The following is a 25,435-nucleotide window of genomic DNA, read 5'->3' on the forward strand; positions in this document are numbered from 1 at the left end:
ATTTTAACATTGAATTTAAAGCTTATCGTTGGAGTTTTTCTTTTGATATTTCAATAAATTCTTACTACTTCTTAAAGTAAAGTTACGATGAACAGAGTTCCACTAGCTTTAACGTACTTTTTCGGCATTTATTTATAATGTTACTTGTTACTTTTAGGTAAATATTTAAAATGAGAACAATAATCCAAGAAAAATTATTCGACGTTGTCTGATGTCCATTTGCAAGATATGTTCTTGTGTCAGAAGAATTTAAAAAAAAAATGTAAACGATTAAACATAAAAAAATATTACCTTACTTTCCGTTACCATAATAGGCAGATTACTGTTAAATTTCTTCATATATTATTACTTAACAGTTTGTAAATATTACTATGTAGTATACCAACTTTTTTTTTTCTTCAGGTCAAGAAAGAAAACATGCAAAAGTCGTTTAAACCGCATTTTACAATGCATTTCGAGTATGTACGAGAACCTATACGTACTTGAGGCAACGACACTCAGTCACGTTGGAATCCCCCATACGCATATATGTGTACTTACTTACATAGCCAACTCTGATTATTCGAGTGATATTTTAAAAGTTCGTTTAACATTTACAATACATAACTTTAAGTACCTTAAAACTTATGTAAATGAGCAGGGAAAAATTTTCTTTGCTATGAAAAATAATTATATCATCACCATGTCTACTTTCACTGTTTTCGTAACCTATACAGAAAAATAAATGACAAAGTTTGAAGTCCGTGGTTCCATATCGTATTCGATGATATATTTTTTTACTACTCAATACATACAATTATTATTTAAATAATTGGCTTAAGTCTGTCTAAATAACTGGCACATAGTCCAGCTAAAAGTATACCTCAATGTCTCTTTGAATGTCGGGCTAAAGGTATGGCTAAAAATGTTGCTAAATATTGGCTCAAAGTATGGCTAAATGTATTGCTTAAAGTATACAAGTAGGTACTAAAGTTGACAAGTAGGTAAACATATATGCGTATGGGTGATTCCAACGTAACTGATTTAAACGATTCCTCGATTTTATTTTTTGTATACAGTCTGAACGCATAAATAAAAAACTTTGTTTTGATACAAAGAATAATGCTGTTTCTTTCTTGATGATTCAAGCCAGAATCAACAGTTTTCATACAGTATCGCCTTTGAATTTTCTTACTGTTTGGCCCTCGCTCTGCAAACACTAAGTTCGTTTATTTCAACTGCGTGAGCACGTAAAAACTTAGGGATTTTGTCAATCTTTGGATCTAATTAAAAGGTAGTGTCTTACTCATCACACAACGTAACGTTGGGTTATTGAACTATAGTATATAAGCTGAAAGTATGTCTAAAAGTATGGCTCAAAGTATGGCTTAAAGTAAGGCTCAATGTCTGGCTGAATGTCTAAGTAAATGTATGGCTTGGACTATGGCTAAATGTCTAACTACATAACTGGCTCATTGTCTGGTTAAATGTCTTGGTTTATGTAGTTTCTATACAAAATTGTGTAAGCTTGACCAGCACAGTGCATTTAAAAAAATATTTGTATTCATTTAATAGTTAACAGTATATCATCGATCATAACACTGGACCTCAGACTTTTTAATTGTGTCATTCATTTTTTTCGTGCAAGTATCGAATACAGTAAAACTGTACATTATGCTAATACAATTATTCTTCGTAGCCAAGAAAATTTTGCCTCGCTAACTGACATACGTTCTTAGGCACTATAAGTTGTGTGTGGTAAATGTAAGACGAACTTATAACTTTGTCCGCAAATAATTATACTTGGTTACAAAAGTATGTACATATACATATAGGTGAATCTGAGGCAACTGACTTAGACGATATCTAAAGTACGAATAGTTTCTCGTACATAGTCGGAACGCATTAAGAAAAAATAAAGAGCATTAATGTAGAATAATGCTTTTTCTTCCTTAATAATAAAAGCCAAAGTTAAGAATCGTTTTCATCAAGTTTTGCCATTTAATTTTATTATCCTTTGGCCCTTGCTTTCCAAACACTGAGTTTATATATCCTCACTGTGGGTACATGTCAGAAACTTGGGGATATTGTTGATCTTTAATTACTCATATCCAAACAAAGTTCTCACATTGAGATCCATAAAATAAGACAAAGTGGGTTAATAACACTATATAACGTTGGTTTATATATGGAAATTATGGTCATATGTCACAGATGCAGAACTACTGTCCACATCAAGATTTTCTATATCATTTCGATTTTCATTACTTTGTGACAAAATACTGACTGCATTAACAGCCGCATCATTGAAGACTTGTTCATCTGAATTTAAATCATAATTTTGATTATTCGATTGTTCTTAAGAGAAAATGTTTGGCTTTATGTCTGGTGTTACGTCCAAACTTCTATAAGTAAACGGTGGAACTCGTAGATTCATTCTATAAACAAATAAATTGAATTTTAGTTCATCAAGAAACTGCCATCGGCTCAAAAGCCTTATTTGCTTTTACTCACAGTATACTTTTCTTTGAAATCGTTGCCTCAGCATTGTGGTGTTAGGTTTGTTGATATGTATGGAATACGCTGTGCTGGCATTGACTTACTGTTAGAGCTTATGTCTTATGTCATACGGTCAAAGCGTATCTTATTCCTCTTTTTATCTCACGTTCTGGTAAAGATCTTTATAGTAGAGTGTCTATTTTATTTTTCCTCGATATTCAAATTATTCGTTAAGGTAAGAATTATGTATCAATCAATTAGAACTATTAGATCTTAAAATGTTTCATATAATTTAGTAATTGGAATGTTTTTAAATTAAAAAAATTAATTCAATCAACAACCAAGTTATGTCTTATCTGATAATTTAATAAATTTAGAAAAGCCAGAAATAGTTAATTTTACAAATAGTATAAATAATACAGTTTCAGATTAGCATTTACAATGTTATACAATTTATAGTTTCCTTAACTTAACTAACTTCTATGATAGTTGGTTATCCGCTGTTTACGCGCACGCAGTCACAAGATCTGTGACATGGCAAATATTTGCTTCTCAATTTTGTTTGCCACGCCACACTTGACGCCCCTGCTCTGAAGCTAAATAATCATGTTGATGGATATCCGTAGTCTTTTCCGTGTGCTCCGTTGTAGCGAATTTTTCATAAGGAGAAGAAAGGATGAGGCGCAAAGGGCCAATGGGTCAAGGTAGTATGGAGAGTGCGTATGGTGATTTTTGTAAGTGCTGCGGTGGCGACACGAATGAGAGAGATCGGTGGATAAGGTAAGGACAGGGTAGTTGGGTCAAAAGATAACTAGTTGACCTACTGAGCAACGAGTTGGGGACTGACGCGATTGATGAATTCAGTGGGGGTGAGACCACCAAGCGCAAAGTGTAGGAGAGAGAACGTGTAGCCAGAGAGCAGCGAGTAAGCGAGTATTAAGTGCGAGAGAGAGAGAGAGAGAGAGCGAGTGAGAGAGTAAGCGGGAAGAAAGACCCAGAAAAACAAGCCTGATCCCAACCCATCCAACCCTGAACGGCGGCCATCTTGAGACGAAGCGTCCTGCCGTGACCACCTGATCCGAGCCCGAGGAGAGAGGTATACGGGACAGCAGGCGAGAGAGGCCCAGGTTTCACGCAGCGTCGACTTTCCGGACTGCGACCCTCGACGCTCATGGTGAACTTGTATTACGGTAAGGAAGCACGGGATACGCCAAGGTACAGTGTGTAGGTTACGAGGGGACACGGGTGAGATCGTCGGCTATAGCGATAGACGCAAGAATAGGAGCGGAAGTATCGGGGCATTGGGCAGTGATTTTTGCGTGCCACGGTCGGGCCTCCGTCGAGACGTGAGGACGGACGCGTCGGACAAGTGTGTGAGGGAGGGACAGGAACCGAGTGAGAGTGAGAGAGAGAGAGAGAGAGAGATTAAAGATTAAAAGATTAAAGATTAAATTTATTTAAGACTAAGGACTCAGAGTCCTTGATAGTCTAAGCATTATACAAGGCTCAAAATATGAGCAATCTACTTGTGCTTGCAAGCACTAAGCATATAACTAAATACAGGCAGCTTAGTGTTGTTATAGCTTCTTCGAGACAAAAAATGAAATGTAATAGAAAAATGTTTTAGTTAATTAAACTAAAGGTTAAAAATTATACTAGATTAAGAGAAAAATAAAGTCAAATTAGTAACTGCAAGTAAAAGGCGTCGATTCGTAGCACTTATGATCACTGAGTCACTTAAAAATAAAGATAAAGTCAGTTTGAGAGGCGAGGATGAAGTCGCTTGAAGTGTGCAAAAAGCTCTCCATGAAACGAGCTGGAAGCATATTTAGCTCGAATATTAGGAGGGACTTCATTCCACAGCTTAGCCACTTCCACAGTAAAACTCCTTTTAAACAATTTAGTGCGAGCACAGGGGACGACCAGATCAAGAGAACTAGTCCTCGTTACCAATGTGGTACGATCAGGCTTGTAGTGAAAAATCTCACTAAGGTAAGAGGGTGCACCAGTTTGTATAATGGAGGCTAGAAGGCAGATTACCATGTAGTTAATCCTACCCTCGAGACTTAGAATGGAGTACTTCTTGTAGACTGGAGTTATGTGTTCCCACATTCGTGTACCCTTGATAAAGCGCAGAGCAGCATTCTTGCATCGCTCAAGCTTTAGTTTCATTTCAGCAGAAAGTTCCAAGAAGAGGGTGAAGCAATAGTCCAGATGTGGAAAAACTAAGGCTTTGACCAGCAATAGCCTAGTGACTTTAGGCAGGCAGTCACCACATCGTCTAAGTCGTAATAAAGCTCCATAACACCTTCCAGAGACTAAGGGATAATGGGCCCTCAAGGAGAGTTCAGCATCAAGCGTAACACCCAGCAATGTGATCTCAGCAGAGAATTTAATAGGAGTCCGATCAATAAGGAGCACAGGTGGAATATTTAAATCATGTAGAGCACGTAGTAGTCCCCAAGATCTGAACCAGACTGCTTTAGTTTTACTATTATTGATGATTAAGCCATTTCTGATTGCCCAGGCCAGAATAGCGTGAAGAGCCTCGTTGATTCTCTCCACGATCATGCGAACATCTCCAACTTCGCCCGATGCGCAGATACAAAAATCGTCAACATATTGATGAGTGCTTACATTCATGCACACATCAAGCAAGTCACTGACAAATGAAACAAAGAGCAAAGGCCCAAGTATACTGCCTTATGGCACACTACACGCATGAAACAAAGCTTGGGACGTCCTTCCATCATGAAATCTAACAATCTGAGTTCTATCCGTTAGATAAAAAGATATCTAGTTGCAAAATATATCTGAAAAGCCGGTGGTATAAGGCTTCTCGACTAGGAGCTGCACATTAACTAGGTCAAAGGCACGAGATAAGTCAATGGAGACCAGGAGTGTGACTTGTCTATGGTCCATAGAAAGTCGTACATCATCAACAATTTTTGTAAGCGCAGTGCTGATGCTGTGATGCTTGCGAAAATCAGATTGACATCTACTCAGTAGAGAGTTCGTTTCAACATAGGCAATCATTTGCTTGTATGCTACAGCCTCAAGGAGCTTACTGGTAGTACAAAGAATGCTAAAGCGACACTGCAGCCAGCTCAGATAAATACGTGAGCGCCTACACAAGTGAACACGTGCAGCAGGTGTAACTTGAACAACACAAGACCTACATTTCTTCTTCCCTGCCGGGTACATATAGATCAAGGAGACGTCGTCAGATAAACAGTCAGGTAAGTTCTGTTTAATGATACCGTAAACTATTTCGTCCTTTGAAAAGGTAACCGGTATATCGTGTACTATAATAATACGTGGGTATAGCTTATCTTATTTCTTCACTTTAAGTCCAATGTCTTTAAGAGTAGAGCAGGTGGCTAAGGCTGCAAGTCCCTCTCCTTCGATGACAACATTCTTCTTAGCCAACATGTTTACACGATCTACACGAATTTTTAGGTTCGACGACTTCACTTTACCCATCAGCGTACTCCGTGTATCTTGAGCAGAGTTGAATTTATCAAATTCGTTAGTGCTAGGGCCAATTACTATACGTTCAAATTTAATAATTGGAATTGCTTTACCACCACGAAGTAGCAATTTATGGCCACTCTGGCGGTCAGAGGAGGATGGCCCATCACGACATCCACTAGCCAGAACACTGGCATAAGATGGAAAATCAGGCGCTCCATTATCTGCTGATTACCCGTTAACTGTGTTAAATTATCGGCTGCCCATGATATAGAGTGGCAAATCTCACGAAGCTTGGCTTTGCATATGTGAGAGGAGCGTTCCTCAGCTAATTGCATAGTATAAGCAACAGAAATCTTGTTGATAGTATCACAGAACTCGTTAGCTGCATCGAAAATAACCTGTATTCTAGTGGTTACTTTTTCATTCTTATAGGCGGCCAAAAGAATCTTCCGACATTTGCTCGTCCTGACAAGAAGCTTTGTAACGTCCTCTTCAGTAAGCCTGTTTTCTTGGTTCGCCCTGGGCAAAGTACAATCAGAGAAACTGTCACTTTCGCTACTCTCACTCATAGCTCAGGTTAGCAGGCAACATAAAGTCACAACAATGCAGCAGACGACCCAGTCAGGCACATAATAGATAAGGCAGGTATGGCAACGATCGGCAACAGGTATCAAGCCGAGCCGCGAGAGTGATGATACAACCAATCGGACACACACCAACAAAATTAAGGTTAGGAAATGACAAAAAATACTTGAAGCATCCTAACTCCAACAAGAAGGCAACTCCACCTTGGCTAGCAAGACCACGTGAAGTTGCAATAATGACGCGTGCAACAGTACCTGTAACAAAACGCCCGAGGGCAGATATGAGGCAGAATGCAGTATAAAACAGAGCAGGCTGAGAAACACAACCACCATGCTACTTACTCCAGGAGAAAGAGAGAGAGAGAGAGAGAGAGGAGAGAGGGCACAGGCGGGGGCATAGACGGTAAGCAAACGCCGAAGGCACCTCTTGGTGGACGTCACCGTGGCTTTTACGGGCCGCGACGGCGACCTACTCCGCGGGCCCTACTCCGCGGGCTAGAGATCGGGCCAAGTGAGGGTGTGTGTGTGTGTGTGCACATACAGCCAGCCGCGTTGAGGAGGCCTGGCCCCAATCGAGAGTTGCGTGGAAGAAAGAGTGTAAGAGTGCGTGTGTGTGGGTGAGTGTAAGCGAACATCATGTTCCTCTGAGCGCACCACTGGCATCGTGGTTGCAATCGAGGGATTACGGAAGTGTAATTGGGACCAAAGAGAGGTGTTTGAGTTGTTATAATAAATACGTGAAGTAAAGTCAAAGTCACTCTATGTTGTTCATTTGACCCAGACGCGAATCCCCTTTTCAGATAGGTCCAGTGAAGGGAGAGTCGAGAGCTCGAATCATCGAGTAGAGACGTACGAGAGTGAATTATCATGATATTTCCTCTTTAACGGTAAGTCGCTGTAGGGATGAAGAAATACACGTTATAGATCTTACAAGGTTAACCGCAACGATGTTCCTCATCCTACATGAGAGCACTCGTGGCGATGACAATAACAAGGCTTCTGCTTTTAACGTCAGAACCCAAGTCGACGGTCCTTTCTTTCTTGTCCCTCTTTGATTCACTTTTAAGGCGAGTTGACAGTAGACTGGTTTACTCGAACTTTATATAATACAATAAGAAAGTATAATTTTAACCAGTCGTATACATAAACTTGTAAAAAAAATTTTTTAAAGTTTTATTTGATTATAAAAATTTTTATAAATAAGATTGAAACTGTGCTAGTAATGGCACAGCTGGACATTGATGGCTATACGTTGTTATATGGCAGATCTGCTCAGTGGGTGTTGTCATGTGGTTGCTCATGAAAGTAGCTGGTGCACGACTTCCGATACGCCTGGCAACGTCTGGACCAGTCGTCAAGGCTTAACCACCTTGTGTACTGGTATTGAACGGAGCTTCAGTCTCATTTAACCGTGTCGGACATTTGCCTGGCCAGCACGGTCAAGTTTTCTTACGTCACTCCTCAAACTTGCCACGATTTCCAAATTCGGGGGGTAATCGAATAGGCCTGAAAAGGTAAATTTAGTCGGTTTCATATATATTTCCATATATATTATTCCATACTAAAGATTATAAAGATTTTTTTTTAACGTTTAAGCATTTGGGTATCATTGGTAATAAATTTAAGACGTTACTTACATTTTACTGTTGTGCAAAGAATTTCAGTTTGGAAGCCAATTAACTGAAATTTAGTTATGTATATTTTAACAACTTAAATTATTAATTCACAAAACTATTATTGTTATTATTTTATTATTGATTTAGTTTCTGAATAGTCATATATTATTAACTTATGAACAAATATTCATTTTTAACGAAGATCACAATGAAGTAACAATCATTTGTTAATTTTATTGGTGGGACTTGGCTATTGATTCAATAAAATTATATGAAAATAATTTTTTATGTAGTGAACTGCAAGAGTTAAAAAGAGAAAAGTTGCATTTCACATACACATATTTTGTGGCCAACGTTTTAAAATTTTTTTTGAATTGTAGTTTTGCAAGGTAAGTATAAAGAACAGAGCTTTTTTTCAGTTCCATTCGTGTAGTCTTCTAGACCAGTTGACAAAATATATATTTTTTAAAAAAACGTATCAACGAGAAAATACTGTTTTAGTAAGTGATAAAATTGTACTAGTATATTGTGTGTAAAAAAAAATTTTGTTTAGGAATGTGTTTTTTTTTTTTGTTTTTTTTTGGGTTGTTAAAGTACACCCGAGACGAAAGGTGTTCTGATTGGGTACGGAATAAAGTGCTTTGTGAGGTGCGGTTGGACACAATGTTTGAATTAAGGCCATGTTATCAGAAGTAGTACAACATTTTTGTATGCCGAGGTTTTATCGTCGAAACCTGCAGACAAGTCAAGATATGATAATAGAAGGATAAGAGTATACAGTTGATCCAGGATACGTGTGCATATTGGAGACAAGAAATGATGTGTATGGTCTGCGGTGACTCTTTGAATATGAGGTGGAAGCAGTTAAAATGGTGTTGCTTCCAATAAAGAGGGTGCCAGAGCTACTAAATGTATTAATATTTAATAGTAGTGATACCTTCAATAATAATGATGATATTAATAAATTCAATTTTTTTTTTATTTTTTTTTTTTTTAGGTTCAAAGGACAGGGTGGCTACGAAAGGTGAACCAGCGTGTATGTGAGTGGCACCTTAAACTACAGTTGGCAAAGGTTGGGGAAGCATCCGGGGAGGATGTGTTCAATCTGAAGTCCTTATTTACCCTGGCTGAGGTGATAGTTAACACCTTCCCAGAGATGGGAATTTCCGCCAAATATTCGACCTCTAAGTTTTATGTAGGTAAATATTTAGTGTGGAAAGTTGACCCAGCTAAAGAACTGGAAGAGAAAAAGCGAAAGAAAAAATGAACAATAATATTTATATAAATATACGTATACAAAGACAAGATTTCCCCTTCTCTTTTTTTATTTTTCTTTGTTAATAATTGATCTTACAATTACAAATAAGAAGAAATCTTTTTTATTTTCATTTAATAACCCAATTTCTCTATGACTGTCAGAAAAATCTAAAGTAGAAATAATTAAGTACAATGTTTTGATGCGTCACTAGACGTACGTAGGATAGTACGTGTCGCCATACATTGTTTGTTTTACTGCGCTAAATTTCCGAATAATTTACAGCGGCTGCTTTTTACCGCACATTAGATAAATATAAGGTAAATGTATACGTGAGTGAAACGTTTTTCTTGTTTGCATTTGTCAGGGGCTTCGATGTTTCTTATTTGTTTTTCCTTCTTTATAGAATACATACATATATTGATAGAGAGAACGGCAGGAGTATTGAAATTCAATATTCTGCAGCGTCATCAAACGCATCTATGCACAGACAATCACCTGTATCCGTGCAATTGTGTGTGTGTGTATTTGGCTAGGTGAGAGGTATGTAAGAAAAGGAAGAATAGAAGGTGGAGAGATACGTAAAAGAGAATAATAATTATAACGTAGGATGATGATACTAATGAATGCCTTGTGTGGGTAATTTTAAATTTTTCTTAAAAAATGATATTTTGGTCCCCGCAATATAAGTGTAAATAGTATCTGTATCTGTAGGCAGACACGTTTTTTGGATAGGTAAAGATTGCATTGATGGTGTTACATCGAATACGGCGCACAGTGGGATAAACTGATATTTTTCGTTTCAAAACTATGTAAACTTCCTTAAAAGAAATATTTTTTCATGAAAATTTTTGGATTTTATAGATATGATGACAAGGAAGAACAGAAAATTAAGGAGAAATATGAAAAATAAAATCCTAACCTACAAATTTTGGATTATTTCAGAAATTTTTCAATTTAATTATTTTTTTTTTGTTTCCTCTCTTAAGTAAGTTTTAAAGAGCTGGTATTATACCTTTATATACTCAAAATTGCGTCTAAAAAGGGACTTTTTTGTCAAAATCAAGCATAATTCCAAAAAAAAAATTATTTCCTTCAGAAGATTTTCAGAAGTGTACGTGTTGTGGCTGGGAGTGAAAAATGACTACTCAATGATATAAAAAAAAATAACCCATATACTCATGTGGTACTTGGAGATTTGTTTTGTATTTTGAAAATTCTTTCTTGTTCTCTTAATTCATTCTTCTAATATTAAATTTCTCAGGAATATAAAGTAGCTTGATCAAATTGATGCCTTTGATAACTATAATCATATAATTATAGAGAAACGATGAATTGCGATGTGTCATAGATGCTTTTAAATTATTACGTGCTTGTTTCACTCTTAATCGGATTCCGTTTTCGTGTCACTTATATCATCGTCATTCTTCCTGTAAATATTTATAATTTCATGATTGACGTCAGTTAATAATCATCGTGAATAATACTTTTACATGAAAATACTTTTCATGACTATTTTCGTTTATATCTAACATAATTTCATTCTCCAATAACCTTGCAAAAATTAATTACATTATTTATTTTGATAACACTCGCATAATAATCAGTTCATTCCTCCATTACGGGTATTAAAATTCATTAAACAGAGAAATACTTAATTCTAAAATATTGCTTCAATACCATAGTAAAGAGACAAAACAGTCCATTTTTTACTTTACATTAGGTATTCAAAATAATAGCCATATAAAATGCACTAAGTGACAACATTTTATTGAAAAGTATTCATCGCTTTTGTAATTAAAGTGATCAAGAAAGTATCATATAATTTACTACTCAACAATTCAAGACGTAATTTTAATCAAATGTAAGATATCATTAAAGTTTCGTGATGATGTACACAACTGTTTAAAAGTATTTTTAAGAAACCGGTAAATGAATTGCAACTATATTCTCTGTTTGAAACAAGATAAAATTGTTTAGTTTAAATTCAATAATTAGTACAATTGAATCTAACTTTTGATGAAAAATGAAATAATTGTTTTGCTTAGTGAATATAACAAATTTAAGATATTGCAGATGGAATGACAAATTCATTATGTAATGTTTTTCCCCCCAGCGTATAATACAACTGTAATTAGAGTTTCCAATGTAATTACTACATTTATATGGGGAAATAGGATATTATGATTTCTTAACAATGGTAATATATAATAGTGTGCCTGTATTGATTTTTTAAATCTATTACTTGTTGACTATCTCTAATTTTATTCAATATTACACTGCAATTAACAAGTTTAAGAAGAACTTTGTGGAGACTATATAAGTGCTTTTACTTACTGTAAAAGTGCGTGAATCCACTTATGTCTTGAACGTTTTTATGATTCGCCTTTAGCTGTTGTCTTTCTTCAATGTACTCTAATGAAATGATAGGGTCTGTCATGTAAACTGCCATATTAAAAAAGTTCAGAATTCTAAGCTTCCTGCTTATTTGTCGTGCGTGTACAGTCCAATTTCTGCGATAATACTTGTGCCAGCTTTCACTATAATCTTCGAAAAAATATGCTAAAGGTAAAGGGAACTCTTTCGTGATCTCACAACTATGAGCAAGCAATTTGTGTAATGTGGGGCTTATTTTCGCCCAAGGATAACATTCGTAATACTTTTTATAAGTTTTAATACACAGTGTACTTATTTTGCTCAGAACTAGTGCGTGCTTGCTTTTAAATAATGATATTGCGAGAGAAATGTTTTTCACCAGTGTTTCATCTAGTTCAAGAACTTCATCAAATTTTTCTGGTTCCACGAAGCATTTTTGAGCAACGTTACCGTTTGTAAAGGTACCATGCCCTTGAAGGACTGGGTCAACTCGAACCTTGTACTTTTCGTAAAATCTATTTCGTATAATTTAAGTTCGTTCATCTGCCTTTTCTGAAATAATATTTATATTACTATGCATACTAATATAGTTAGGTTACTGATTTTACACTTCATTTTTCTTAACAATTAAAAATATGACCTTTTTTGCAAGACGTAAAAGCTATATTTGACAAAAGCCAACTTCGTTCATGATCAATAATATTCATATTAAAGAGTACTTTTGATATACAATTATATTTCTGAAAAAACATTGTAAATTTGAGTTTTCTAACACAGTTATTTATCAAAATATCCAATAGCAATCAATTTCGAACTTTATGTGGAAAACCCGATCGTATGTGCATGTTAACTCAATTACTCAAAATGACGGTATGTGTGTTTTTACATAAATATCTACGAGTAAATGATAGTTATTTACATTTAAACGATTGGTCAAACTTGGAAGGTATAACCTTAAGGACACATCAAATGCAACTGAGTAACAAACTCGTCCAATTGTTTGGATTTTTATTTAGTATTAAAAATTGTATTGCGTCACTTAAAAAAAGTACTAAACCCTGCTGTGTAAGGTCTGAAAAAAGTAAAATTTTTCTTTTTAAATTTCCAGTGCTATAACGTGGCCTAATTATTACAATTACGTCTTGCAATTTTCATTAGAAAGTAATATCTCGTTTCCTTTATTTAGTTACACACGAAAGATACACATTAACTACAGTCACTGCATGTGCTACGGACTAGCGAAAAGAAGAGTTTTTCAATTTATATTTCACCTTTAATATCAGCATTAATCGTCTATGTTTTCAAAGGAAGTCTGTATGATATGTGGGTAAGATTTTCAAAAGCTTTTATTTTAGCATATAAAAGACCAAGGCCAAGCTTTATAAATGATTCATTAATAGGATGAAAATTGGTTGATACATCTTTACCGAATTGAGAATTAGTGCGAAAGCAAATATTGCATCTACATGTAGCTTTGTTTCCTGCGATTACATTTACACATTTTCCGTCTAGTAATGTAACAAAAACTTTAAATGACACTTCTGCTTCTTGTCCATTATCTAACTAAAATGCACATGATGTAAGTGTGAATATTTCATGGTTTAAACGATTATACTTTGTAAGTATAGACTCCAGTGTTTCCTTCTCTAACGCAATTTGTACTGGTCTACAGAATCTATAACTATGTGGGCTCGGATTCTTTGATGTGCCATTAACTGTAACAAAATAATTTAGTATTTATATTACCAAAATATTATCTACGATAATTCCTAAATAAATTCAGTTGTGCTGAAACAGCGGTTTTTATTGAACAAGCATCATAATGTATTAAGGACGCCCGATGATTAGACGTTACCCTCACTTAGAATAGTATAAAACATATATTCGAAGAGATCAAATGATAAAGTGATAAGGCAGATATTAAGATACGAGGATAGTTTTGAAGACCCAAGAAATTTTTCTCGTATAAAATATTTTGCATTTTTTACGCAGATACTATCGATTATATAAAATTTACTACTTGTGTAGAAATATTTATATTCCCAACTAAAATTACTCTACATAAGATCTTCTTTAAATCATGAAATTTTTTATGACACATTTTTTAGTGTGCAAACGATACAAACGTTAAACAGTCAATTTGCTTACCATTAGATCTACTTTGTAGTTGAACAATGAGCATACTAGAAACAAACAAAGATTGCAGAGGATCTTGATTAATTACATTTGAATTGGTATAACCTTGCTGTGGGTTACAATGACCAGCAGAGCTATCAAACCCAAGTGTCACAGTTAGCTGCAAGTGTTGTAAGTTCTGTTTGCTCCAAGAAGTTGCTACTGCAGAACATAGTTGTTGCACTGTTTTATTTAGAATATTCTGGAGAGAAACGCTAATTTCAACTTCTGTATGTACATCATAGGGTAATACGAAGCAATTCTTTATTTTTTTTTGTATCATAGAGTAAGAAGGGTAAATATTACATTTTCTAATACGCAAATCCCTGACTAGAGCTATATACGACTTCTTACTAAAATCATGTTCGCAGTAAAACGCAAGAGCCGATTTAGGAGAATGCCTGTATTCAGCAATTATAGTACTTGGCTGTACAGTATTATCTTTTACTTCCATCTCTTCTATATAGTAATCTGTTCTTCTCATTTCTTCATGAGTATCATTTTTAGCAAGATAAATTTGGCATAACTCCACCGCTAATTTTAACAATTCCATATTACATTTGACATAATCTAACTCTTCGTAGGCTCGCCTAGATAAGGTGCTCGAACTGACCTTTTCTGTTTCAATACGTGATGGTCCTTTTTTACCAGTACCCTTCTTCGCTGAAGGGGGACGTGCTTTTAAAACTTTTTTCTGTCTACTTGTTTTGGTTAGTTGGGTAGCTTGGCAATCTGTTTGTAAGAGAAATTTGAAAGTTACTCTACAATTATTGACGTATACGAAATGAAAGACAGTGATTTCATGTAAGTAAAAAAAACAGTCTGTAACGATCGTCTTAACGATATAGACTGAGCCTGATGAGGTTGGCGTTAAGACCAACGAAACGTTGCTCAAACTAACACCTGACTTTGGAGTTTTTATTCTCACTCCTAAATTAGCTCTTACTGATCGTGTGCTTATGCACAAAACCTCAAGAAATCATGGAAACAATTGGGAGCTGAACGGCACGTTCAACAAACACCGTAGTAAAAAAAACAGCAATTGTAAACGCCCATTCAGTATATCATATAAAGTTAATACACCGACTAATTTAAAGACTATTTCACTTCGGTATATGTTAGTTAATAATCAATTTTCATGTTATTTACGTTAATAACAATATTAATTGAATGCAAATTAAGAGGACACAGTTTCACCTAAAAATCTTTATCGTAATATTATCATATTTTTACATTTATTTTTCCCTCACTATACGCATGTCATCGAAATAAAGCTTATATTTCTTTTCATTCAAAAAATATCGATGTGTAAGAAATACAAATGGAACCGAATAGGATACTGTAATTTAGTCGTTAAACTGCAAATATTTAAAGTATACTTATATTTATTTAAGTTATATACGTTTCCGTAAGCCCAAATGTGCACAAGTAAGGTTATGACAAGACTAATTATCATTACAATTAATGTTTTACCAGGATAACGTCACGGTTAAGGTTCTTTTTTACTTGTAATTATAGCTCTACAACCTTTAGCATTAGGAAAATCAAAGAATAAATGTACTTTTTTGAATTTAATAGACTGATAAAAACGTTTACTCTTTATGCAATAAATGTGAATTTTTAAGTTTCCTACGATATTTTGAATGAATGTTAAACCTATCGGCAGCAACTATATAATACGAGCAACAAGAAAATATGCAATACTTACTTGCCGATATTTACTAATTACTTATATCCACGATAAAAACTCTCCTACTTAGCGCACATATTACATTACTGTCCTACGGGAATACTTCTTTCTTCTAACGTTTGATAAAATAAAACCTTTTGAGAGTTCTCAAAATCTATTTGGCACGTATTTTAAAATTCTGCCATTAGTATGTGTAATACAGACAGTAGACCAGAGTTCACAACAGTAAGCCTCGAACACGTAAATTATGAGAATCAATAGAATAAGTTTGTTCGGAATGCGTGGACTGGATAAAGCAAGGATGGTAATGCACTTTGTTTGAGTTTAATATACTCACCTATTTTGGATCCAGGTGTAATACGCAAATAAATGTACCTCCGTGTCAAGGCTTAGTAACTAAAGCTGGATGCCATGTAACTGTGCCCTGTTTCATCTATCGTTGCATATAACAATAATATTTAAAAAATAACAAAAAAGAATTTTCAAAACGCGAAAAAAACGTCCAAATACCACATAAGTATATAGGTTAACTTTTTTTTTATATCATTGAGTAGTTATCTATTACTTTCAGTCACAACACTTACACTTCTGAAAACTTTCTAAAGAAAATAATTTTTTTTTGGAATCATGCTTGATTTTGACGAAAAAAGTCACTATTTAGACGCAATTTTGATACCTTATTTTAAAAAATGGAAAAAAAATTTTAAATAAATATAAAGGTATAATACCAGCTCTTTAAAACTTATTTTTCAACTGAAAAAAAAAAAAAATTAAATTTTAAAATTTCTGAAATAATTCAAAATTTATAGGTTAGCAATTTATTTTTTATATTTTTCCTTAATTTTCTGTTATTCCTTGTCATCATACCTATAAGATCCAAAAATTTTCATGAAAAAATATTTCTTCTAAGGAAGTTTACATTGTTTTGAAATGAAAAATATCAGTTCATCCCACTGTGTGGCGTAGGAGTAAATTTTGTATTTAGGCCAAAGCTTTCGCTCAATAGCCTGGGGGCATTACAGCAAGTATAGAAGGGTTGTAGAAGCGTTAGCTAGCTACTTGGCCGTCGGCATTTATACCCATGGTACGTAACTGATCATTTAGTTGGGAATGGTAACTTGGTTATCTTTTAAGGAGTCTACAGTCGTCTGATGGCCGGTATTTTACTAGCGACGCACGAGATACAATTTTAAAAATTGAGTTGGTTAACAAAGAGCTAGCTGCTTGGCCGTTGGTATAAACATAAGCCGGCATTCAACATAGCGCTACTTGATTTTTTAAATAAAGGCTAGTTGCCTGGCCATCACCATTTACACCAACCGGCTCACAACTCAGCGTTACGTGATAAAGGCTAGTTTCCTGGCTATCGGCATTCACACCAACTGGCACAGAACTTAGCGTTACTTGATAAGGGCTAGTTGCCTGCCCATCGGCATTTACACCAACCGACACACAACTTAGCGTTATTTGAATTTAAACAAAAGCTAGTTGCTTGGCCATTGGCATTTAAACCAACCAGCACACAACTTAGCATTGTTTTCTTTTGAAAATTATTTTGAATTAAAATTATTATTTCACCACCTGCTTAGCTATTAATACCCGGATTGAACAGCACGCAATAGCGGGTTTTAAGCGAAAAAAAACCAACTATGGCGAATATGTAAGAATTTACTTTAAAAGTTTTATTACTTACTTTTATTATTTGAATAAAAAGAAAAAGGGGGTACAAAGTGGCTCTCGAGGCAAAATCCGGGTAGCTGGATATTATTTACATCGAGATAATGGACCAGATTCTCCAGATCACGAATAGACTTCGATTGGATTCTCCAGGTCATGTATACTACTCTGGCTACTGCTCTTAATATTTTATTACACTGACCTGACCATTGAATGCATCGAGCGGGTTCTCCAGGTCATGTGTCTTGAGTGTGCCTACTGCTCTAGGTATACACCCAAGCTGGCCTGATCATTGAACGAATTTTTTGGGACTTAGCTTCTCATGAAGGAGGCCATGAGCTTATATAGCCGAAGATCTTGCCTCCTTATCATTGCCACTATGGCCAGAGATGACGAAACGCACATAGGTTCTTAGAACTAGTGTGCATCATCTCGTGGCAGGAAGAGACAATAATTTTCTATATGCTTTCTGCCTACTTTGACATGTGCTGTTTTGGTTTTGAGGCGATGCTTACTCGCTAAAGAATACTGTATGGTAACGATACTACTCCTAGTATTTGCTTACCAAAAATAAGTCGTATTACAGTTCACGTTAATTTTAACTTGGTGGCTCTGGGTATTGTAAGTGTTAAGAAAAGTAAATGGTATACTATATATCTGTAGAAGTTTAGCATGCTGTTGTCAAGTCTCGTTGCATGCACGCTGGCCGATGTGTGAATCAACATCCTGGCTCGAGCATTGGCTTATTTACAAATGGTTCAGACACAGAAGAGGAAAAGAATAAAAAATAATTATTAAGGTTTATTAGGCGATGTACAAAAGTCTGTCGACGCATAAAGAGGGAAGGAGATGTAGACTAGTTATTGGGTCTTTGTCTTACTCGGTCTCTCCTTATATGTGTGTCACAAAGCAGTGGCTCCGGTACTTGGTATATGTGTGAGTATATGACGTTTAGGTTGATATGAAAACGGGGCTTTGCGAAGAGGAAAAGAAGAGGAAGAGAGGGAATAAAAAAGATACGTCAAGCTCAGCCTCAATGTAATAATGGTCTTGCTGAAGTTGCAAAAAATTCAGGCTCTTCGACTGGTTGTCTTATATTTAGAGATATCGGACGATCTGTAACATGGTTACTTTGGCTTCTAATCTTATATGACTAGTTTAAGCCCATTTGGTAAATTATAACTATGATGATTACTATAATTAAGTTTCCTCCAAATGCTGTAGCAAGATACATTTTTTTCTAGGGATTTTTTCTTTTCATGGGTTGCGATTTCCCTCAGTTTTCTTTCGATATCTTGTAGTGATAGGGCGTCATTTAATTCAGCCCATTTCGTAATCATCATTTGCTCTTCTTTCTCTAAATCAAGCGTATTATTTGTAATGCGATGAAGTACATCTTGAGATAACAGTATGGATAAGTTTATGGATTACTCAGGTTTGTAGCTATAGGTGTAATTTCATTTTATTAATTTTATTCCCTACAGGATGACGTCATAAGAATGTGCTGAGCACTGCCCGCTTAATGTTAGAAGTCCAGTGCCCTTGAGTGTTAACTCTTGGCGATGATCATAATCACAAATTAGACGAAGTGTGAGAGGATCTCTAGTGGACTATAGCCATTTCTGAGTGCATTTTAACTTGGTCCAATATGATTTTTTCGAATTATATAACATGATATCACATTTTCTTATGGCTTTCTCTGTGAGTTTTGTAAATCGGAAAAATTCATAAGTAGCATCGTCAATTTCTTCCATCATTACATAGGTAGGTTCACATAGTAGTAAACGACCATAGTGTACACATTCATTTATGTAGTCTTTATCAGCTAGAAAATAATTTCCTTGGTGATGGTTTAAAATTAAAAAGTCTGTTTTGGACTTGATACTGACGTAACCTCGTAAGATTTGGTGTATTTTTTGTGGCATAGGTAGTGGATGCTGTAACGTCTATAAAGTAAAATTAGCAATAATTTTTCCCCGCTCGTTTCTTCGGAATTTTCCATGTGGACTTAAAAGTCCTTTTGAGCAGGGTTCATGCAAACGCACGTTGGCCTATGCTGACCGGAAATGACAAGCAAATAAGACAGTAAAATACTTTTTAATACGAAGAAATGAAATTACTTTAAAAACTAATGGAGACAAAAAGTCCAACTGGGAACAGCTGAACTGGGGTTTAACACTAAAATCAGCAAAACTTAATACGATGTTAAAAGTTAGAATAACGTAGAGTTAATGTGTATAGACAAACAATAATACATACTACTCTCCCAGCAAAACATCATGAACTTTTCATTTGGTTTTTAAAAATGCATAACTCTCCAAGCCACCCTTTTTTCTATTACATTTCTGAATTTTTTAATATATCATCCGCAATAGCCTAAATTTTTAAACTCGTTTAACATGTAAGAGAAAACGGGAAAACCGAGCTTATCATTAACAATAGCTCTTTTTTCTTTTTTTGACTCATATGTGTTCAGAAGAGAGTCCGTGCAGCTGCTCCAATATAAGTAACGAAACTTCTAAATCCCCAAATCACCACGTGCCGACTCCCTCTCTAATGGCTAGAAGCGAAAAACATATTAACTAAAATTCTACCGGAATTTCAAATTATTTTTGCAATCAGTCAAAACTACCCGTAAGTTCAATTATGTTAACTCACGAAAGGCAAGGTACTTCTATTGTTAACACTACCCGAATTTTTATAATTACAACCCAATTTTAATCATTTACCCAAGCATTAATTGAAATATTAAGCGATTCTCTCCGTTCTTTCTGCAACAAGTTTAGTTGAATAAACAAACAGGGTCCAGCATTAGTAAATATTAACGATGTTCTATCTTAACATTAATATTAAGTCAAATTAAAGTTTTGTAAAATTTGGATGCAAAAAAGAAAGGAAGGGGACTAGTAAGTGAATTACCTTCCCTTATTTTAACGCACAGAGGAGAATGAGTTGGATGTGGGATGTGCCAATTTTTGAGTGGCTGAACTAGAGCATCTCTAGCTAATTAGATCTTTGGTTATTATCTTTCTCTTTCAGGATTTTTCCGGCAAATTTTTCCTGCGTCATCTTGAACCAGCGCGTCGCAAAGGTTCACTACTCCTTATAAAAAGGCTTGGAGGCCCTGAGAAAAAGGCTCGACGACAGACCTTCAAGGAAGACTGAGTAGTATGAGTTTGCCTCTACTGCAACCCAGTCTACCGCGAGGTGAGAACTCAGTACAGTTCAAATTTTACCTTCGAACGATCCACTAGATAATTAGAGTCCGCTTCTACTATCCAACGGTCCTCCACGAGTGGTATCTCCTTTGCATAATTTTTTAATAAAAATGGTCCCTCAATACACTCAGATAAGACGTGAAAAATATAGTTGTGAGATTGCTCTTTAATGACTAAGAATTCACACTAAATTAAACATCAATTAAAAACATGCAGTCTTTAGTACTATTTCAAAACTTATATTTGCCATGAACACTTGATGTTTCAAGAGTTGAAGGGACTGATAACGAAGAGACCAAAGTATCAAAGTCTATGACTGATCCAGCTGAAACACCTAGTACTTCTTACTGACAACTATTTAATACTCTCTGATCGGAATCATTAACTCAAATATAATAAAACAACTAACTTAATTTTATGTGCCATACAAAAGATCAAGTTCTGTAAAATAATTATTAAAACGAGTTCTTAATAAAAGCTTACTCACACATTTTGTAAAGAATAAAATAAGCATGTAAGAGATAAAGGCAAAATATTGAAATGTAAATGGCAAACCTATTAGATTAAGAGTTATAACTGGAACATTATAACAGGTAGAGGAAGATTGACTTCACAAATTCATATTATCTAAAAAAAAATATATGACAGTATAAATGGAACAGTGCATGATCTTAGAAGAAAGTAAGGTTATAATTGAATGCTATACATTTTTTTATGCAATTTGCATACATTACACATTAACCGGTAGACAGCACTAGAATAAACTGTTATGTCTTCATTTAACAAAGCTTATCTCCCATAAAGCATTACGCTTAACGATTTTTGTCTCGGAAAGTGAAAGTACAACAACATCAAAATATTCAATCAGGACAACTACAATCACGAGTATGTATTTACACACACTACATATGTAAATAAGGATTCAGAGCCAATCGCATAAAGGTTGATGGACAAATCCCATCGCAGTCTATGCAAATCGCCAAAAACTATAGATATATTATGCGTTAGCGCAATCGATTGTCTGGCGTCACAGCCATCAGCCCCATGTCAACAAGACATGAGCTGTGATGCTCTTCTCCCTAACAGTATAGCTACGGCGCACATCCATAGAAGTCAAACAAGTACAGCATAGTGGCTGTGCATCGCGTCTATAGCGAAATGAGACGTCGCCCACTCCATCACCATTATGCTGCTCGGCCATTCTTTTATTCTCAGTGTGGTAAGGTGGAGCCACAGCAATGCTGTCCAAAGGACGTATAGTAGAGGAAGATATATAAGTTTTCTGTGGTTCAATAAACATGACAATTGTATTTGCTGATAACGATTAATTATTCACCCCATAAAGCAAGAGAATTTTTGTGCAAATCTGCTTTTTTTCGGAGCATAATCCAGAACTTTACATATTAAATCGTCTTACAGTTTAACTTCATGAAAATCATATCTTACAACTTTATTCACATTGATGTTTAATAAATAAAATAATAAAAATGATTGAAAACTGGTCAAGTTACTTGTATATGAGGATATTGAAACATCAATATTTATTTTAATACTAACATTTTTTTAAATTTTAAACCTATTTGCTAGTTATTAGTTACACTTATTTGCACTGCTAAGAATCGGTATAAAAAATATTAACTAAATTAAAAATATTCACTGATTATTGATTTTTTGTTATTAATTAAGTTATTCCGTAGTTATTTTCTATTTGAAAATCATTAAGTAATAATCTTAAACATGTGCGATTTGTGACTTTTGTTTAAGAGTTGTTTTTCAGAGAATAACTATAGTAAAGCAGTTTTAGAAGATATTAAAAAAATTTTGAAGATTCTTATTTTTTGAGGCTTACATTATCTTAGAACATCAGCAGCAGTTTCTCCTAGTTGACGGTTCTACTACCTTAGTTTTTTTACAATGATCTAATATATTGTTTGTTAAAAAACATTCTATTCATGTATCTGGAGGGCAACAGTAATTTTACACTATTAATATGTCATTTTAAAGTTAATACATGAGTATTAATAAGATTTTTATTATTTTTAAGGCTTTATACTTTTAGTGATTAGTTTATTATGTATCAGTATACATGTTATTTTACCATTCATACTACCATAAATAAACTTCTACTGATGTGTTCTTCTAACTAATAAGTATTGTGTTTGATAAAGTATTTAAGAACTAGAAGTCCCTTGTCAATATAACCATAGGTGCAAGAACCTACATTTTTCAGCAGAGCTCAATTATTCTTCCTTCTATTGGCTGTGTGCACAATGCAGCATAAATCAAGTAGATTTGGATATCGAATTGCTAACTTCTGCCTCATTGTGTGACCAGTAAATTCTGAAGACCTTTATTTTTTAAAGTAACGATGTGTGTTAAGACTTTTGATACATTTTTTTATGAAAAATATCTTGTACCGTTTTTTCTATCTGAGGATGCTTTTCGTAAAATTCAAAAGATTTTACCACGTCCAGAATAAAAAAAAAATTGTTTTTGCCACTTAAGCGCTAAGCACCTACGGCCATTCCAGCTCTACTTCACAGGTTTTTTGGGCCATAAAATTTTAAAATGTCTTTAATTTAACGTTTAAGCAATGAGCCCGCTATCAAATACATAATATTTAACCTTGACTTCATAAAACATCCTAACAGTAAATATTTATATTTAGTTACAGAACCAAGTGGAAACGTGACAAAAGAAGTAAGAGATGCTCTTAATATATCATCAAAACTCAATTCAACATCATTTATCGAGAATTTACGAAGGCATCCACTGCTTGTCTCACTATCAAGTTTTGGGTTCTTATACCTAGTGGTGCGAGAGTCTCTGCAGCTCATCTCCAGCCCGGTTTACTATATTCTTAGTCTAGAAAACTGGCTTGAACTTGGACTGATTGGCTCGACGCTTGGATTTTTGTACAATAACGGCCCAGAAGTAGGTGCCCTTACAATCTTTCTCTCAACATGGGAGCTCATGATTTTGCTTTCACATCATCCACGAATGTCTACAGATATCGAGATGTTTAAAACCGTCACAATTAACTTTACCAAGTTTCTCTTTCTCTACGTCTTCCTGATTCTTGCATTTGCTCTCTCATTCTACGTCTTATTCCAGGATAAGGAAAGTTTTCCGAATCCCTTCCGTTCACTGTTCAAGACAATTGTCATGCTGACTGGAGAGTTTGATTCCTCTAGCCTACCATTTAGCGCACACCCTGTATTAAGCAGGTTAATATTCGTTGGCTTTATTTTCCTTGTCGTAATAATTTTACTGAACCTTCTAAATGGCTTAGCAGTCAATGATACCGCAGAAATTCTTGCCGAGGCTGAGCTGGTAGGGCTGGTGGCACGTGTTCGCCTTCTAGCATACGTTGAGCGCATCGCCGTTGGCTCAAATACCTACTCTTCATCCACACTACTATGCTGTTTCAACTACCAGCAGGGTCAGTTGTCACTAAAGAGGCTGCGACAGACTCCACTGAGTTTCATCGCACGGAGACTACTTCTATTCCCACGCTTTCTTCCCCAAACACGACTCAGTGTAAAGCCCCTCAAGAACTTTGAGATGACTCTTCATGGCCGAACAAAAAGTGGCAAGCGCAGCTCTAAATTCTTCATGGATAGATCGATTTCTTGGCAAGCCAAAAAGATAGCCGAGGCTCGAGGCAAGGATACAGACTTGGAAAAGGTACTGTCACAAATAAGGAACAGATTTGATAGGTTGGAGATTGCTCTCCGGGATATTAAAGCCTTTGTTCAAAAACCCAACGATGGAACTTAAATCGTGAAATGACGGTTTATAATTTGATTTTTGATTGCTTTTTTCTAGGGCTTGGAATAAAAAAACCTTTTTGCTGTTAAGTTTTATGAAAATCGTTTAATTTTTAGACCATACTCACTCGTTCTTAATGTAGTACGGATTGTTACGAATAAAGCTATTATTATGTAAATTTGTAGACTTATTTCATGAGTAAATAATACTTTGACATTACACAAATATATTGATGCAAGCATCTGTTTATTATGTATAGTCAGATCAGTACGTGCAGTATATCAAACACAAGAAAATAACACTTTTTTAATTTTGTTGGCAGTGGCATTAGTTATTCAGTTGAACGTCAAATTCTTATTTTTAATAGTGGACAAACAGTACGATAAATTCAAATTATTATTTGGTGAACATTTTTTAAAATCAGTAAATTCTTTACCTTACTTGATAATGTTTAATGTACAAACTGTGTGACGTAATCCATGTAATTTGATATCAGATTCGTCATTAAAAATTGAAATAAATGTTTGAGAAACAGTTTTAAGGAGGGTCTAGTGCCCTAGTATCACCATATAAGATATACGTCATTGAATGGTTAGATTACGCTGAATCTAAGGGTACCCTTTTTTGTATCCTTAACCGGATAAAATCTTGAAAAACTCGTACTTAAAGCTTGCTATGTTAACTAGAGCCCTTATGGGAGGTATACTAAGACTAATGATTCGCAACTAGAATCAAAAGTGTCGGGTATTATCAGTACACACGTGTTGTAGGTTATAACTTTATTTTGTAAATGCTGCCCTGAAAAATATAGATAACCGAAAAAAATTTTGAGATATTTTATTTATAACTAATCAAATTGTGGTATTTCTGTAAGTTAGCCTATTTTTTCTTGCGGTAGTGGTGCTAGCTATCAAAGTTTTTAGAGTAAATTAGGGCTTCAAGATGCGGGTTGGTATTCCTACATGCTAGAACCTCCTTAAAGACAAAAACTTAGTTTGCTGTTGTTGTCAAAGTTACATTTGCTATTAAAAATTTACCAAATGCGTGACATAATCCTTATAATTTGACGTCAGATTCATGATTATTGACCAAAAGTACTTGTATAATGACAATTTTAGGAG

The 25,435-nt window shown here is 34.9% G+C and overlaps 1 protein-coding gene across 1 annotated transcript in view; it reads left to right on the forward strand.

The window, feature by feature from the left end:
• pain (transient receptor potential cation channel family member painless) overlaps window positions 1-24,467 on the forward strand; it is a 255,675-nt gene extending 231,208 nt beyond the window's left edge. Inside the window, exon 5 of the mRNA XM_014353792.2 lies at window positions 23,212-24,467. Within this exon, the coding sequence (XP_014209278.2) occupies window positions 23,212-24,323 (1,112 nt within the window). The 3' untranslated portion in view covers window positions 24,324-24,467. The remainder of the gene's footprint in view (window positions 1-23,211) is intronic.
• Window positions 24,468-25,435: the final 968 nt, after the last annotated feature.

Source organism: Copidosoma floridanum, unplaced genomic scaffold (assembly GCF_036245765.1).
Source record: "Copidosoma floridanum isolate Cflo_tuat_1 unplaced genomic scaffold, Cflo_Japanese_pri ptg000030l, whole genome shotgun sequence".
Taxonomy (NCBI): Eukaryota; Metazoa; Arthropoda; class Insecta; order Hymenoptera; family Encyrtidae; genus Copidosoma; species Copidosoma floridanum.